General features: G+C 33.0%; 1 protein-coding gene across 6 annotated transcripts in view; it reads left to right on the forward strand.

Moving 5' to 3' along the window:
• The window catches only part of LOC131028654 (protein NRT1/ PTR FAMILY 5.4), a 75,909-nt gene extending 57,347 nt beyond the window's left edge, over positions 1 to 18,562 (forward strand). For 2 of the 6 annotated variants that reach the window (XM_057958989.2, XM_057958991.2), the window contains 3 exons: positions 15,188 to 15,416; positions 16,445 to 17,082; positions 17,528 to 18,562. In XM_057958989.2, coding sequence (XP_057814972.2) covers positions 15,281 to 15,416; positions 16,445 to 17,082; positions 17,528 to 18,478 — 1,725 coding nt within the window. In that variant the 5' untranslated portion in view covers positions 15,188 to 15,280 and the 3' untranslated portion in view covers positions 18,479 to 18,562. The remainder of the gene's footprint in view (positions 1 to 15,187; positions 15,417 to 16,444; positions 17,083 to 17,527) is intronic. The other 4 variants (XM_057958992.2, XM_057958990.2, XM_057958993.2 and 1 more) reach the window with 2 other exon arrangements.
• Positions 18,563 to 18,764: the final 202 nt, after the last annotated feature.

The following is an 18,764-nucleotide window of genomic DNA, read 5'->3' on the forward strand; positions in this document are numbered from 1 at the left end:
ACACTTAAATCTTTGGACAATCCCTCACATTTCATGGAGAAAAACAAGGTATTTATTGTGTTCACCTTTTATATTTGTGATAAGACAAATTACTAATATTAAATACTCCACTGCATATACATCGCTACCCCAATAGTTGTACACATAAGAATAATATTTTTACACTATGATAACAGTACTTGTTTAAGTGAGTATCTTATTTTATATATGACATACTTATAGTGGATAGCTATGATATTTTATTTGAAACAAAAAATGATCTATTTCACTTGTTAATTAATGTATTTATGTCTTTTTTATATAACATTTATGGGTTCTCTTATGTTCAAGTATTGGTCCATTTTGATCAACATTTGGTAGTTTTTTTATTTACATTTGGATTGTTTATTTACATTATATAGTATAAATATGTGGCAAGACTGGATATTATATACACAATTGCTATAACAACTATTGGACCTTGTACAACTACTGGTCCCTCTCCCCTACCTTGCACTGATTTCTTCTAGAGACCAAGGTCAGAATAAATAATGATGGGCACCAAAATTAAGAGAAAATAACATGAGATAATTCAATATCTCCCAAGCATGCTAGAGGAAAAACATTCAATTTTGAAGGTAGAAGGAAGGAAAGCTACATCCAAACTTTGCAACCTTTTATCGCATCCTCATAGCTTGTACCAAGGTATGGACATCCTTCAAATCATTAAGGATAGATCAATTTATTAGATGGTGTGGTTATAACTACTCTAATAGACATGTATGAAAAAAGTGGAAGTATATACAAGGGGCGTGAATTATTTTGAGATCACATTTCTTACTCATTTACAAAGAATTATCCATCCTTATTTTAATCTTTATTTTTTAAAATGTTTTAGCATTCTTTTATTTTTGTTATCTATTCTATCTTTTTCTAAAATAATGTATTAATAAAGGCATGGTTCCAATCTACAGGTGTACCAACATCCTTATATCAAAAATAGACTACCTGCACACTACTTAACAAACAATGGATGTAGTAAAGGCATGGTTACAATCTAAAGGTGTGCTATGTTCATCATTATGTCAAAACTAGACTACTTGCACGCTCCTTGACAAATATCATCATCACTTTAAGATGTATCTTATATTAAATCCACAGTCATGTCCCTTTACAATCTAGTTTTCATACCTTCATCCCTCTCTTCTACCCAACCTCTTTTATTTTTCTCGTCACTTAATATTGGACTTCACCTAAATTTTCATGTCTACTCATCTAGCCTATGCTCTCTCTCTCTCTCTCTCTCTCTCTCTCTCTCTCTCTCTCTCTCTCTCTCTCTCTCTCTCTCTCTCTCTCTCTCTCTCTCTCTCTCTCTCTCTCTCTCTCTCTCTCTCTCTCTCTCTCTCTCTCTAAGTATGATCATGTCCTTTCAAGAAACCACTTTATCTCCTACCCCTATGTGTCATCCTATCAACCCTTACGCTTCACTTGTCTTGCTCCATCCTCTCTTACCACTATTGTCACCCTCATATTAATGTCTCTTACCCTCATATTCCCAACCTATCCCTTATATCTGTCATTTACCATCTTCAATAAATGCTAATAATTTTAATGCTAATTATCTATTATCTCACTATTTTATACCTTGGGGGATGAAAACTTAAACCTCCTCCACAAAATAATATATTTGGTTATAATAAATCATCCAGAAGAGCTATATTTCACCATGCTAAACAATGACATATGTATGTATTTAATTACATAAGTGATCCTAACATACACATTCAATCATTTATAGATCAATGTGTATTATGCATTACTTTGATCCTCAATCTATAGCTAATCTTTTTCTCACTTCATTAATAAAAACACCTTAAAATGTTTCTACTCTTTGGCTACCTATTTTATGGATTTCTTTCTTTTACTCATCTTTTCATGGAACACATTCAAGTCAATATAGGATTGTAGGTCAATTTCATCAACGGTGCACTGTAATCAAGGCATAAACAAGGATGTTATGGATCTTATCTTCTATTATTAATGCCCTCTTTCATAGATCTCCTATATTCTTTTTTATTGTAATATCAAGAGGCTAATTATGAAGAATATTTTCAAAAGCTTTGCAGTCAAAATATCTTGTAGAAATATCCAACTTTTATAACACTTTGTACCACCTTTTATTATAGGTGATAGACCACTTTAAGGTCATCTCTTTGACCTTGATGCCTTTATTTATTGACAATATCCTCTTCTTAAGAAACCCATAATTCTACAAAGAACATTAATAGCTTATAGTTTTCTCCAAAATCCAACCCTAGAATTGACTAAAATAATTGAATTTTCATTACTCCTCTTTGTCATAAAAAACATTAGTTCCATCTTTCATGAGTTTCTTTGAATTACCTTATCCAACTTCATCCTATCCAACCATTGAATCCCAACCTCTTCTTATTCTACCAATTTCACCAATTCTTTCTTTTTAGTATATAGACCTATTTTTCTTAATTATCTCTTTGGAATTCCTTATCACGTAATCATGTTCCCCTTTAACTAAATATTATCTTTTCATCTTCAATTTCATAATATTATCATAGGATATGTTTCTATTAATCCAACCCTAGTAACTACTGAAGTTCTTTTTCTCTTTTTTTTAAAAAGTTTTTGCATGACACTTTTTTATTCTCCTTTGTATTACTTTTAAATTTCTTTTTTGTCAATGAGGATTCTCCTATTCCACATTCACTTTCTATATTTGATTTATTTTCTCCTCTATTTTAGTTATTCATACCTTCTTTAGCATCACAAGTTACATTTGGACTAGACAATTACTCACTTTCTAATCGATGGTGCCAACACGTTATTATAGAGCTATTAGATTTGGAAGAATTATAAATATTATTATATTTATCACCACAAAATTATATAAATATTTTCCTCCTTTTCTAATTTTGTACTTATAAGAATAATGTCCTAGTTTACCGTAGTTATAATATCTTGTCCTTTGGGTCCTTTTTTTGGTACCTTTATTATTATTGCGATAGCCTCGCCTACCATCTCCTCAATAGTTATCATGGTAACTCATGGAGGGTTATATATCTTGATTTGTATACCATATACCATATATTGTTAAGTGGTCTTATACTTTCTCTCAATTAAAGTTCCCATAGCTATAGGCCAAACAAACATTGAATGCTCTTATGGTTAAACCCTATGTTTTGTCCATACGCATCCAAAAAATTCTTCCCTAGTCAATCCATGAACTATTGGTTCATATTTTCTTCTTCATGAAGTAACATTGGACAACTATTTGTGTCATTTTTGTCCCACTTTATAATTTACTATATATACTTGTTGTCTTTCTAGGTAATTTCTCAAGTTCTCTTAGCGTGGTAGCTCTCTTCATGCCTTTGATTATCAAATATTCATTCCTTAGATATTCTTCCCTAATGTAATTTTTAAACCAAAACTTGTACTTCCTCTAGGTGGGGGAGAAGTCTCATCTTTCTCACTATTCATTATAATTTATCACTTCAACATTACATTTTTTAACCCTAATTAAAATGATCAATTTCATTATTTCCCACTAAATCATTCTCCCTTATCTTTGACTTTGATTCTATTATGGAAATTAATTGTATTGCATCCTTATATCAAGAGAAAATCTTCTCATCTATTTCTACTATAATTTCAAAGGTTAACCCTAAAATAAAACAATCAATTGATTTTTTTTATGTCCAATGTATCTACTATCTTTCTAACCACACTTTTGGATCATTGTTGATTTTAATAAATTTTAGGCTGTAATTTTTCTTAGAAACCCTAATTTTGGGTTTGAAAATATGCACATGTAAACTCTATATGTACTCTAATTTTGACTATGAAAAGGGTTGGGTTGTTGGTATATACATTCTTTATGAGATATTAATGCAATTTTTGGTGTGGATTCTCTTGTTGAATTTTGTGAAGTGTGAATGAAGTGTGTTCATGTTTCGTATCTTTGGTTATGTTAATGATTTAAACAAGCTTATTAGTTGGTAATATTCATCATATTATTCAATAGCAATGATAACTTGGTTGCATCAATATTGTGAAGAGTTTAATAGGGATTTGTCCTATATGTGTGCACGCTTATGGCCTTATAGTTGAATGAATTCTAAAAAATTGTTGTTGTTTTGTTCTTTTGAAGATTGCAATATATTTGTATGAATTGTGCTATTTTAATTAATGCAAATATGATTAAGTTGATGCAATTAAACCATCAAAGCTTTTGAATGGTCTTTTGAAAACTAAAGAAGAGTAGGGTTGTTAGATTAGAATTCTTATTTCAATTATTGTTGTATATTCAAATTAGAAAAAACAATAAAAAGAGGTATATTTTCAATTGCATAAGTAAAGGCATCATATTTCCAATCCCAAGAGTAGTGATACCATCAATCCCCTTTGTTCACAATCACAACCATTCACATTGATCTATCTTGCGTAGCTATGACCTAGCCTTCTAGAACCTTGGGGTGGATATTTTATTTCACTTTTCAAGAGAGGGGCTATGCTTACATATCTCCTATCGTTGGTCATGCTACCATTGCAATCAACAAACACCAACATAGGGTTTAATTTAAGAAATCCCTATATTGTTGGAATAATCAAGAACCCATAATGAAGTTGCACATACTTCAAAGGATAAATCAAGAAACATGCCTTCCACAAGAGAATGTTGCAACATTGGCTTGCAAGAACATGAGATTGAGATGATGTGAAAATGATTCAATTGATATGATATAATTTACAAATGACCCTTGCTTAGAGCTCAGCAAGATGATGAGGTAGGATGACAACTACCCTTGCAACAAACATTTAATGCACATAATGTATAATGCTAAATGTCTAAGAAAATATTAAATAATGTGGCATGGTCTATCTTCTAGAATGTCGCCTAGGATAACTAAAATGATCCTATGAACATTATTAATGAAAAGTCACATAAAGAAACTTTATTACAACTAACTTAAATGCAATCTAGGTTCTAAGTAAAATTAATGTGTGAATAGATTCTAACTATGAACTTGTTAGGATATTACCACATTCACACCAACACAACCCGTTAAATGCGGCTTGGGAAGAAAAATTACTATGCCAATGATACAAGACTAATACAAAAATGCAATATGGATCCTAGAAACTAGGCCATGTTAGGTACCCATGCACAACTAATCTCTCACAAACATAGAAAAGGAGAAAACACAAAACTCCTCTCCAAAAAAGAGATAGTGGAAATCATATACAAGTGTAAGATGAAGTGATGTATTGAGGTATCAACATCAATATCCCCCAAGAATTACATCCTGCATGAGAATCCAATCAATAGCCCCCCCATAGGAGGGAAAGAGGGAAACTATTTAACCCCCCACAATAAGTAATTTTCTGCAAGAATGGTAAGTTATTTAAGACAAAATAAGATCTAATGTATAGAAGTAGGTATGCTTCCCATTTAAGATATGCTTTGAAAGATGGAAGCATGAAGACTGATGATGATGTCTCTAAAAACTGTTCATGTGTCTCCTTGTCCAAAATGAAATGGTGTTGCCATAATCCAATCAAGCACATGTCTAATCAATAAAGAATATAAAAAATTTAAACTATGTGGAAAATAATGTAGATCAAACTCCAAAGATAAATATTTTGAAATGTGTCCTTTAAGGAAAGTTGAAAGACAATGATGGTCCTACTGATTAGGAATCATGGAAAACTTAATCAATGACTCTAGATAAGAAGCTAATGGAAGTTAAGCTAGATCAAATATCTCTTAAGAAGAATTAGGAACCTCTAAAGAAACCTTAATTGAAGGAACCTCTGAATCACAATCAATGGGTATCTTCTATGAAGAATGAAGAGGCACATTGCAATCTAAAAGAGGATCATCTAGGAATATCTGAATACCAAGATCTCCATATAACTCCCAAATTTTAGTCCAAAGTGAATTAGGATGCTCAAAATCAACAATATTTCTAAAATCTCATCATCAACATGCATATCAATAACCCCTAAAACATGATTCCTATTGCATTTCCAAGAAAATCTCTTACTAGGTGTGCTAGAAAGAGGAAAAAGATTATACAAATGTTGTAATAAATGAAGCCCTCTAAGATGGGTAACAAAGCCATCACTCCATTATTTGTAGTTCCTCCTCTTTATGATGATAAAAAAAGGATGTAATGAAAAACCCATTGCAAACTACATGATATATTCTTCAAAATCTCAAAGATAGAACCAACACATGAATATAAAAACCTCCAAATATGATAAACAAACAAAAAAGAAACCTCCCACAAGTTGTACCTTCCTAAGTGTTTGAATGTCCAAGTTATCAATAAAATAATTTTGAAGTGTAAAAAATCAATAGATAGTACCTAGTGTTGAAACAAGAAAAAGCGCATGGATCGAACAATTGAGCTCTTCAATACCTTTCCAACACTACAAGAACCATGAAAATTGAATATTGTAGCAGAAAGTTATGAGCTCATGAGCCCGAATAGAAGAGTTGACTTAAATATGCAATAAATATCGATAAATGGTAAAAGCAGACATATTAACTTGCACTATTGTGGAGTTGGTAGAACTAGCCTTCCAATGATATATGGATCATGAAATTATGACTTCATGTGCCCAAGACATGCTTCATGAAAAAAATCACCTATATGGTGCCCAATGAAAAATAAGGGGATTGGATTAAGCCCCTAGGCCAAATAGGCCTTGGTTGTTGATATGACAGCTTCTTTAAAAAAGGATAAAACTATCTAAGATAGGGCATGATGGCAACAAAATGAGAGGTCTTGGATAGGGCCTATGGTTGCAAAATACCTAGATAGGGTTATGTGTTGGCAAAACAAATGGTGTGGAGTCTGGATAGGACACATGCGCAAAGGGGAGCCCTCAAGGGTTGGCAATGCAAAAGGTCTAGATAGGGCATGACTTAGGTAGTTATATAGGAATGATACGTGGTGGTGGGTTTGAAAAATCATTCCATCTAAATTGAGATATGCAACCATGAACCAATATGAATCATTGCCAATGAAGTCCATGATGCAATACCAGTCAAGGATATAAAAGAAAGCCTCAAACACAATAAATAGGATTTTATCCAAGTGCAACCAATGAGCATAAAGAGTGTTGCCAAATAATAAAGATACAGTAACCACAAATGAAAAATCCCTTGACAATATGAAGAAGCTAGAACCCATAATGAAGAAGCTTTGATACCATGTTGGAATAATCAAGAACCCATAATAAAGTTGTGCATACTTCAAAGGATTAACCAAGAAACATGTGTTCTACAAGAGAATGTTGCAATATGATCTTGCATGCACATGAGATTGAGATAATATAAAAAAGATTCAATAAATATGATACAATGTACAAATGAGTCTTGCTTATATAGGCAAGGTGATGAGGTAGTATGACAACTACCCTCGATACAAACATTAAATGCATGATATATAATGATAAATCCTGAAGAAAATATTAAATAATGTAATATGGTCTATCTTATAGAATGCTACTTAGGATAACTAATTCATGATCCTATGAAAATTATTAAATGACAAGTTATATAAAGCAACTTTATGACAATTAACTTAAATGCGAGCTAGCTCCTATGTAAACTTAACTTGTGAATAGATTCTAGCTATAAACTAATTAGGATATAACCACATTCGCACCAACATATAGAGCACACCCCTTTTCCCTCATTTGAATATGTAGGTTAAGATCTAACAATAGAGAGTGTTACAAGTGTGCAGAGCAGACAGTGACAAAAATTCTCAAATTTTGAGGATACAAACACTACAATACTAGGGCACCCAACACACATGTCCAACACTTTTTGGTTGAATTTTGAAGAGACATATTTGAAGGACCTATTGACTATAAAAATATATCCTTCTATTTTCATAAAGACCCTTATATTGGGTTTCCCAACACACCAATTCAACATTTTTAGGCTCTTCTTAAAGCTACAAATTCCTTTTTGTGTCCTCTTTCTAGATCTAAGCTATTGTGTTTGTTATTTATTTTGAATTTCACTATTATAGCTAAAAGTTATCAATTTTTTTTCATTTATTATAGATCTTAAACATACGCATTCCAATATCAATTAAAAATCATATCATATCAAAGAGGAAATAACCAATCACAGTGTTCAGCTCTCTGGTGTAGTCGATATTGGGGAGCCTTTTTAGATGACCCAATCGCATAGCCAATCATTTTCATTCACAAACCTGCCCATTTAAATTCAAACTCATATAAATTATATTATTTTCACACTTGGTATATATTGATTCATATAAATTGGCCTATTACACATTTGGTGAAGGTTTATTCTTGTACACGACATGTAGATGTATTTTAATCTTTTCTTAGGCTGACATGTGAATATAATAATCATTTACACACACATATATATAGTTGATCTAGGTTCAATATAGTTTGTACATTATTATAATATCTAATAATTGAATTATTGATGTGTAGTATGTGGGTGATTCTATGTGAGTAGCATCTTAATAATTGTGCAGTTTCATCAAAATATCATGTGTACTATGAGAGAGTGTTCTAAAGGTTGATCAAGTCAAATTCTAGTTGTGTATTTAGTCTTACGGGTCCACAATTCATATCTTTTGTATTCTAGTGTGATTGGTGTCTCATTTGCTAAGTTGGTGCTTAGATCTTGGAGTAGGGGATTGGTGTTTCCTATAGGTTGGTACCTGCAAATGCAATTGGGGATTGGTATCTCCAGTACGTTAGTTCCTACATCATATTGTGAGTGCTTTATTATTTTGTGAGGCTAGAATTGGGTAGTAGATCCAAGCAACTATTCTCGCCATGGTTCTTCCCATTTTGGTTTTCCATGTAAGTCTAACTTGTTCTTTGTGTGCGTGTGTGCTTGTGTGTTGACTAATTACTTTATCATCAAGGAAAAATTAGTAAATGTTGCTTTGATTATTTGGAGTTCATATTTGAAGTTGTTAATGAAAATTAATGATTAATTGAGTGGAAACTAGTATATACTAATTCACAAGAATAAGAATTCCAAGTGTGAAACTAATATGGTTTATATGATTTTGAATTTCAATGTGTAGATTTGTAAATGGAAATGATTGGTTGTGCAATTGGTAAATCAATATATACCAATTTTCACTTAATTAATCATTAATTGTCATTAACTTCTTTAATATAAACTCCAAATCATGTCAAAGAAACATTTACTAATTTTTCCTTGATGATAAAGCAATTAGTTAACACACAAGCACACATCCACACAACGAACACTACATTTACATGAAAAACCAGAATGGGAAAAACCACGGTGAGAATAGTTGCTTGGATCTACTACCCAATTTTAGCCTCACAAAATATTAAATAATTTACAATATGAAGTAGGCACCAACCTACTGGAGACACCAATCCCCAATTGCATTTGTAGGTTCCAACCTATAGGAAACACCAATCCCCTGCTCCAAGATCTAAGCACCAACATATCAAATCAAACACCAATGCCACTAGAATACAAAAGATATGAATCGTGGACCTTCAAGACTAAAAGCACAACTAGCTTTTGACTTGAACATCCTTTAGAACATTCAAACATCGTACATATTATTTTTTATTAAATCGCACAATTACTGAGATGCCACTTGAATAACATCACCCACATACTACACATCAATCATTCAATTATCTGATATTACAATAATGGACACACCAGGAGCCAACCTAGATCAACCAAATATATGTGTGTTACAAAGATTATTACATTCACATATTAGACTAAGAAAAGATTAATGCATTTGTAAGTTGGCCACAAGAATAAACCTTCACCAAATGATGTTGATGGTTATGAACATGTTGTAAATTATTGTTCTATTGCGCGTGTTGCTTCTAAACACTTGGAATTCAATTAACAAAGAAGTTTTGATATCTGCATATTAATGAAAGAATGTATTAAAAAAAGTGTTCTAAAGATTATTTGGGAGAATGATTTGTATTTCTCTGCATTTGAATATATTGACTTGTCGTTCAATAATTAGCTTGTGTATGTTATGGATGATGTATCCTTCTCATCTCAAGATACAAATGTTGATGCAGATGTTTTTGGTAATTGTAGTGTAAAGATAGTGTAGTTGTACATATTAGGACTAATCTAGGAAATGCTCCAGATTTATCTATATTTATGTGTTTGCTTCAATAGTTTGGAGGATGTGCTCATGTTTTTTGTGAATTATCTTGGTTTAGGTTTCAAGTGTTAAAATATACCGCAAGTATTATTACTAATTTTCTATCTCACACATTGTGTTTTCTCACTTACTGAGAATAAAGTGTTCTATACTTGATTGCTTGTTCCAACTTAATTTGGCATGATAGTATGAAAGGAGTATATGGAGATGTTGTTGTAAGTCCATAGAATGTTTATATGTGGTTTTCATATCAGATGTTGATCTCTATGAGGCCACAAGTTGTTTGATATTGATTTTTTGGGAGATATGTGATTACTTTACCAACAAGGATTGATTTATCATGTGTGCCATGTATCTAAGTGTTTGCATCATTTTTGGGGGGATGTGGCAATATTGTTTTGGGGTAAGCTAATTCTTGATGTGAACCACAAAGTATAATTTCTCTCGACAATTGTGCTTTTGAGCCAATTGGTAAAGAGCTACACATTTCATCTATGTTGCCAACTTGGAGTGACTTGCGTCGATGCTTGCATGGTTGTGCCTACTTGGGAATGTACATTTCAAGGATGTTCTTGGTCTTGTTTAATTTATAAGTAGGACCATAGTAGGTTTTTTTATTCACAGAGGTGTTTTGGGCTAGCCTAATGCATGTTTCATTTTTTTCATCGCTGGCCAACTTGGAGAAGAAGGTTGCAGAGCATATATATTGAAGATCATTTGTTGGAGAGTGTTGTGCTTGTGCGAACATTTGAATATGGATCATAAATAGAATGATGGAGGTGATAAGACAAAGGCTACAATATTTGCTAAAGTGATTTTAGTGTACTAGAGGCAATGAGCCAAAGGTAATTGAATTGGTGGCAATGTGTTGGAGGCAGTGAGCCAAAGTCGGTTATAATTCAAGTTTTTTCTTATTATACTAGGTAGTGAACCTCCTCTACAAGTTTGTCTAGTAGACTTTAAGGAGTTGTATCTTCCTTGGTTTATAAACCTAAAACAAATAATTTATAGATTTATTTTATTATTATGAGGTTGGATTTGGACAATAGTTCCAAGTAGCTCTTCTCACCATGGTTTTTTCCCTATGTAGTTTTTCACATATAATTGGTGTTATTTTTGCACTTGTGTTGATTGCTTTATCTTTCATTGGTGATAATCAGGTTAAGGTTTTGAATTAATAGTTGATGAAAAATATTCTAAATTTTAAGGAATATCGGTTCAACACCCCCCCCCCCCCCCGCTCTCTCAATATTTGATTTTTTCAACAAAAATGACATTGGAAAGTGGACATCCTTTCCTAATAGATCTTTGCAGTTGAAACTTATTAGACAAATAACCATCCAGATCCACCTGATCCATAACATATTCAAGCATATTCTTGACCATCTAATAGAAGAAAGGAAGAAAACCAAAAGCATCTAGAGTCATCAAGAGAAAGGACATTCAACTCTATCATAAGCTTTATAAAATTTAAGAAGCATGCCAATATTCTGACTTGAAGACTTATCATATTTTATGCCTTCCCATCTAGTTAGGATATTCTCTAAGCTATACCTACTTTTTATGAATCCAATTTGTGCAGTGCTAATAAAAGAAGGGAGAATGTCAACCAGGCTCAATACAATAATTTTTATTGAGATCTTATAGGAGACATTCAGTGATGTATTGGGCCCCTAGTTTTTAACAAGTGTCTTGCCTCCATCTATAGAAGTAATTAAGTCTTTATTAATTTTGTTGTCAAAAGAACCCTTACAAATAGGGCCTCCTTATACAAGAAATAGAGATCTTCACTTACCCATCCAATATTTTTCTTATAGAACTCCACAAGTAGCCCATCAACTCCAAGCGATTTGTCTTTATTAAGCACTTGAATGGAAAAGATAATATCATCTTTAGAAATTCATTTTGCTAATTTTTTAGAGTCCTCATTAGAAATATTTTTAAGAATGATATTGAACTACAAAACTTCCTAGCATTCTAGTATCAATATCATTCCCTTAAGTAGAGAATAAATTCTTATAAAAAGTAATAACATTACTCTTTAGCATCATACCGATCACACAAAAAGGATATACCATTGGACAAACAAAACCAAAAATTTTACTTATATTCTTCTCTCTAATATAGGGCATTGGTTAATTAGTTCACCTTGGTCATGTTTTTTATCCTTTAGATATTGTTGGTCTAAAAGGTCCTTAGAAAATAGGACATTGTTCAACTCCTCATTTATCAATACATTGTGTGTTTCAATTTGCAAATAGGATTCAAGGGAGAAAATTTTCTCTTGAAGTCCACTTTCAGCCATCCTATTATTCATTGCTATTTTATTTCTAGTAGATTGAAAAATGATAGCCCAACTCTTAGAATCATTATCTCATCTTTCTATAGCAGAAGAATCTTTTAACAAAATCCTATTAACATCTCTCAAGGTAAAAATAGCCTCATTACAATCTTGATTTTTAAGCAAAGAAGTATTGAGTATGAACTTGTTATCCTTTTTCACAACCTTAGTCCTTTCATAGTTAACCTAATTTTAACTAAAATGGGGTGACTATCTAGCAATGAGAAAGGATGAACCTGAGTTTGCTACCATAGTAAATAATGTGAAAATTAAAGTAATCTTTGTTGGCATATAATCTATCAAGCCTATAATAGATCCTCCTATTCCCTTTTTGGGAGTTGCACCAAGTGAACCAAATGTTTTTAGTGCCATTTTTTTCTCCTTTTATTGGGTCATTGAGACTAAGCATATTATTCATCTTATACGGAAAAAATTCTCATTACCTTTCCAATCCATATCTATGCCACCCACCATCTCTACTCTACTCTCAATCATATGAAAGTCTCCACCCACTCTTCATGGGATATTTGGAAGGTTTCACATCCACTTCCATAACTCAATTTTTTCCCTATATTCATTTAGATCATAAATTGAACATAGTCCAAACTTCTTCTTGTTTCCAAAATAACTCAAACATCTCTATTACTTGGGGACACCCTGCCTTCATAACAAACTAGGTCCAATTAATGAATAGAAAAATAAATTTGTCGCCTCTACCTTTTTCATAATTATAATAGAATTGCTTAGCCTCTTTCCATATGAAATGAACATTAATTTCAAGAGAGAAGCCTACTCCTTTGATTTCATACAAAAAAAACAACATCCACCTAATGTGATTCAACAATCTCCTTACTATGTATTTTCTATCAGGGGACTCTAATCACTTGATATTCTAGCTAATGCAGTTCAAGATCATTAAAAGGGAAAAATATAGTCATCTTTACTATTTCTAAACTTATAAAAAAACTTAGGTATTCTATCCTCCTCCCTTTCTTATTGGAGTTAGAATCAAGCTCATTTAAGCTATATTGTTTTCTCTTCTTTTTATCTTTCCTACTCACATTTGCAAAGGGAGTGGGGTCATCTTCTTTAGTTAGTTCCCCAACACTAGTAAAGGGAGAGCCATCTAGGAATGTATTGGCATCTTTTTTCTCTCTAATCTCTTCATTTTCTACGAACGTCATGGCCCCTTTTGCTTCTAATTCCTTATGCCAATTTTTAATAGCTTCAAATTTTATTTCTAAAATTATTTGTCTCATCTTGTCTAAGACCAATTCCTAGGAATTGTTCTTATGTTCATGATTGGAATTAGACGTAGATAATTAATTATATGATCTATTTACATTTCCATGACAACCCTTCTCAGGAGTGGTCTTAGGATTAGGTCAGAATAACCTGATCAACATCTATAGGGGACAATCTTCTCCCTATCACAAAATCAACACCTCCATCAGAACTATTATTTTTAATTCCTTCATTGTTAAGCTACTTTTTATTAGCATCTATATTTTTGGTGTGAAACTTAAGGTTACCCATATTTCTATTGAAGTTAGGGCAATTTTTTCTTTGGTGTCCTTTTTTGCACAAAAAGCGGGCATTCAATCCCAAAACCTCTAATCTATAGGTTATCAGATTGTCACTTGAAAATCAACCCCAATTACCTCAAGAATATCATTACCAGGTTGCAAGGACACCAACAATATAGAATCCATATGGAGGAGAATCATTCTAGTTTCTTCCACTTTAAGAACTTTTTGTATGGAGGATAGAAGTTGTGGAAAGAAAGACCAGAGTTGAGGAGGGACATTCTTCACTATAACCCATCTTAGAGTTGAAAAATCCAACACTCCCTCATTTAATGCATTATAGGATTAGGCAAGAGCCCTAAAAATTGAACTTCCAAATGAATATGGTAAAATTTCACACACACAAGTTTAAACCACAAATTTGTAGAGAATCCTAATTACATCATATTCTTGTATCATCATCCTATACATATTACATTCATGGACCTATTGTCTTGAATCTGAGTTCATAGTCATTAAATTAGTCTGCCTAGCTTGGCTTGACCAAATGAAGATAAAACATTTCTTGGTAAGCTCATAAATGATGTCTCTCAACACCACCACACATCAAACATAAGTATGTATAATGAGCTATGGCACATTTGCAATAGTTAGAAATTATCTACCATTACATTTTCATTGACATGTCCAATTTTATCATTAGCCTCCCTTTCAAAATTGTAAAAATTAATTTCACAAAACATATTAATGAACTTATTTCTATCGTTTCTCCATCCAAATGTTAACTTAATATCAAATTTAATTTATCTAAATTTTTAAATTCAACTCTATGGTAAGAATGGTGTTATTCCATTACAACAAGAAAAGGGAGAAATGTTCTTAATAGTCAAAAATTCCATAAGTAATAATTAGATAGCGATCTAAAAACTGCCCTAACAACTAGTATGATCATTTTTTATGTCTCCTTAGACTTTTTCTATCGTGGTTGTTACCCACTTCGACCAGATGATAGTTAGGAAACGACCAAACAATGTATGAAGAAACAATGCACTGCCAAATGATGGCAACCTTTCAACCTATTCTGTTGGAATTTGACTGCTACAATTGTGTAGGCTCTGGAATCCTTCCTCCTTGTTTAGCATATATAATTAAGGCAAAATACATGTGAAAGTACATCTGAGACTTACAGAGGAGAAAGAAAACTGATGGGTATGGAAGCTGAGCTTGATATTGAACATGATGATAAGGAAGAGTGGGTAAAAGATGGTTCAGTAGACCTCAAGGGAGCTCCTGTTTCCTATTCTGCAACTGGACGTTGGCCTGCTGCCTTCTTCATCATGGGTACTTTTTTCTTTTCTTTCTCAATATATCACTAGCACTAAGAAAACTCATCAAGATTAGTTAATGTTTTTTACTGAAATTTTTGCAAACACTGCAGCTTCTGCATCTTGCATGTCTATACAGTATACTTATCATTTAAATCAAATCAAGTTCGTGCCATGCAGATGGTATATACATAATGGTTGGCTCAAGACTTCCTTTGATAAATTTGTGAAAAAAAGTTCAAGGGAAGGAAATTTTCAAAAAAGTAACTTTTAGCCCTTTCTCTGTATTTGAAAGATTTAGTTTTAATTTTAAAAGGTTTTATGATCCAACCATTACTCAATCAATCTTGTCATTTAATTGAAAAAAAAAAAAAAAAAACTTAAAGAAAATTTTGATCTTAAAATCATTACTTTAAATTTTTAAATTCATATATTTCAATCTAAAAAATCAGTGTGATTTATCTTGTAATTTTAATCACATATACATTATTTCTTAATTTTTTAATTCTTTAATTTCATAAACAGTTGAAAATTGTCCATAATAATATGATTTTGAATGCAATGATATTTTAATGATAATTTTTTTTTTAAATAATTTTTGAAATTTTAATCTTCCTAATTAATAATTTCCTTTTTCTCAAATTTAATAAATAAAGTTGGTACAGATAAAATATTAAAACTCTACTCATGAAACTGGAAATAGATCTAACACTAAACCAACTTGCCCTAACCTCCTAGGCTGCTTAAATCACACACTGAACTTTGACTTCTAAATTTAAAAATGTTAACACTCAGAATTAACTGACATTCTTTAGACTTAATATATTGCTTAATGTGTGTGATTTAAAGCTGGCCTTCCTTACCACCCAAGTCTTCTTATTGAATTCTTCTTTTTATCTATCACCCTGAATTGCCATTATTAATGCTTCATACTGCATAAGCCCGTATTTTTAAGTTAGCTTCTTTTTATTTCTTTTTTCATTTGCCAAGTAATAGTTGTAACTAGAATCAATTCTGATCTTGTGGTGTTTGTCCACAATGCAGTGGTTGAAATGGGTGAGAGATTGACATACTTCACAATAGCAGCAAGCCTGTTCACATACCTAACAGATGTGATGCACCAGGGTGTTTCAACATCTGCTGAAAATGTAAACATATGGTCTGGTGTAACAACCATTGTTCCCCTAATAGGGGGCTTCCTCAGTGATGCCTATGTGGGACGCTACAAGATGATCATTATTTCCTCACTTGTCTATCTTCCAGGCTTAGCATTCTTGATAGTCTCGGTATCACTCTCTTCTCTCAGGCCTCCTACTAACACCAACAATCATGCCACAGGCACTCAAATGGCAGTTTTGTACGCATCGCTTTATATGATATCTTTTGGGTCTGGTGCAATGAAGCCATCTCTGCAGTCATTTGCAGCAGATCAGTTTGATTACCAACATCCAAAGGAAAGCAAGCAACAAATCTCCTTCTTTAACTGGTACTACTTTTGTCTCATGTTTGCCATTCTCATGACCAATACAGTGATTGTGTATGTTCAAGGGAATGTGAGTTGGGGAGCAGGATTTGGCATCGTGGCATCTGCGAGTTTGATATCTATACTCATATTCTTATGTGGGACACCCAAGTATAGACATAGAGTTCCTGTTGGGAGCCCAATCACTCGCATTGCTCAGGTCTGTAATTATTCTAAAATAATATCTCATGAAACCCCTCTTCCTATTACTATTACTTTGGAATAAAATCAAATCATTTTTAGATTAACATATTGAAGGTATCAATCTTAAACTACACACTAAGCAACATATTAAGTTTAGAGAATGTCAGTCAGTTCTGAATGTTTAACACTTTAAAACTTAGAAATCAAAGCTTAATGTACATGATTTAAACCATCCAATCTATTTCGGATACAATTTTAACCTCATCTATTATTATTATATTAAGACTTTACACTCAACAGCACTTAATCTCTCAACCATTTAACTTCACCAAAGATTGACTGCTTGCATTGTTTGAATGGGTTTTATAAAAAAGACCCAGTTTATGGTTATAGTTGAAAAACTCCAGTCAGATAACTAATTAATTGATTCTGGACTATACTGACTTGCTTCCTGTGAGCAGGTTTTAGTTGCAGCTTTTAGAAACCGGCATTTGCAGGTAAAACTGGGTCATAGCCACACAGGTGACTTCAAATGTCTAGAGAAGGCAGCCATAGGAGAAGAACTAGAGCATGGGAGAAATAATCCTTGGAAGACCTGCACAGGGGAACAAGTAGAAGAAGTGAAACAACTAGCAAGAATGGTACCAGTATGGCTCACAGTGATCATCTACTCAACCATTCTCCAACAAGGCGGCACATTCTTCGTGAAGCAGAGCAGCACAATGGACAGGAGCCTTGGCCCCCACTTCCACATACCACCTGCTTCCACCCTAGCCGTAGTAATCATAAGCACAATGATTACAGTGGGCGCATATGACCGCATGCTGGTCCCAATTGCAGCAAGGATAACTGGCATGAAACGAGGCATAACTATTCTTCAGAGAATCGGTGTAGGATTTGTGTTTTCAATCGTGGCAACAATAACAGCAGCACTGGTGGAAGCGAGGCGCTTGAAGATCGCACAAGACCACGGTCTCATGCACAAACCGCAAGCTGTGGTTCCCATGAGTGCCTTTTGGCTTTCTGTGCCTAATGTGGGGATGGGGATTGCAGATGCTTTTGCCCTTGTGGGTTTGCAGGAGTTCTTCTATGGACAAGTTCCTGACACCATGAGGAGCCTTGGTCTTGCCTGCCTTTTGACAGCCATTGGCATCGGGAGCTTCGTTAGTAGTCTTATTATTCACATTGTTAATGGTGTTACTGGAAAGATGGGTCACAAGTGGCTGAAGGATAATCTCAATACAAGTCGACTGGATAATTTTTACTGGTTGTTGGTTGCTTTGAATTCCCTCAATCTGTTGGCTTTTGTATTCATTGCACGGAGATACAAGTATAAGAGCCGCCCACAAGATGAGACTTTGGTGGCTAAAGTTGCAGAAAGCTTTAGTGAGGAGGGATTGGCATTGACGTGAGTTTGTTATAGATGTGTAACAGAGCTTATGGTAGCAATTGTGTACGTTTAGTATTTATCTATACTATTCTATGGGTAGTTTTTATCTCTGATCTATTATTATTAGGATAGTGTTAAGAATTGAGTATGTGTTTAAATATTGTCTTTTAACTTATCAGTGAACAATGTTTGCTGGACATCTTGAAATAGCAAGATTTTTTTATCTGGTTGAATAACTAAATCAATTGGTAATGACTGCTTTTAATATATAAGTTATCAAAACGTATTACTTTCCAATGTTTCATTAA

This window comes from Cryptomeria japonica, chromosome 4 (assembly GCF_030272615.1).
Source record: "Cryptomeria japonica chromosome 4, Sugi_1.0, whole genome shotgun sequence".
In the NCBI taxonomy this organism is placed as follows: Eukaryota; Viridiplantae; Streptophyta; class Pinopsida; order Cupressales; family Cupressaceae; genus Cryptomeria; species Cryptomeria japonica.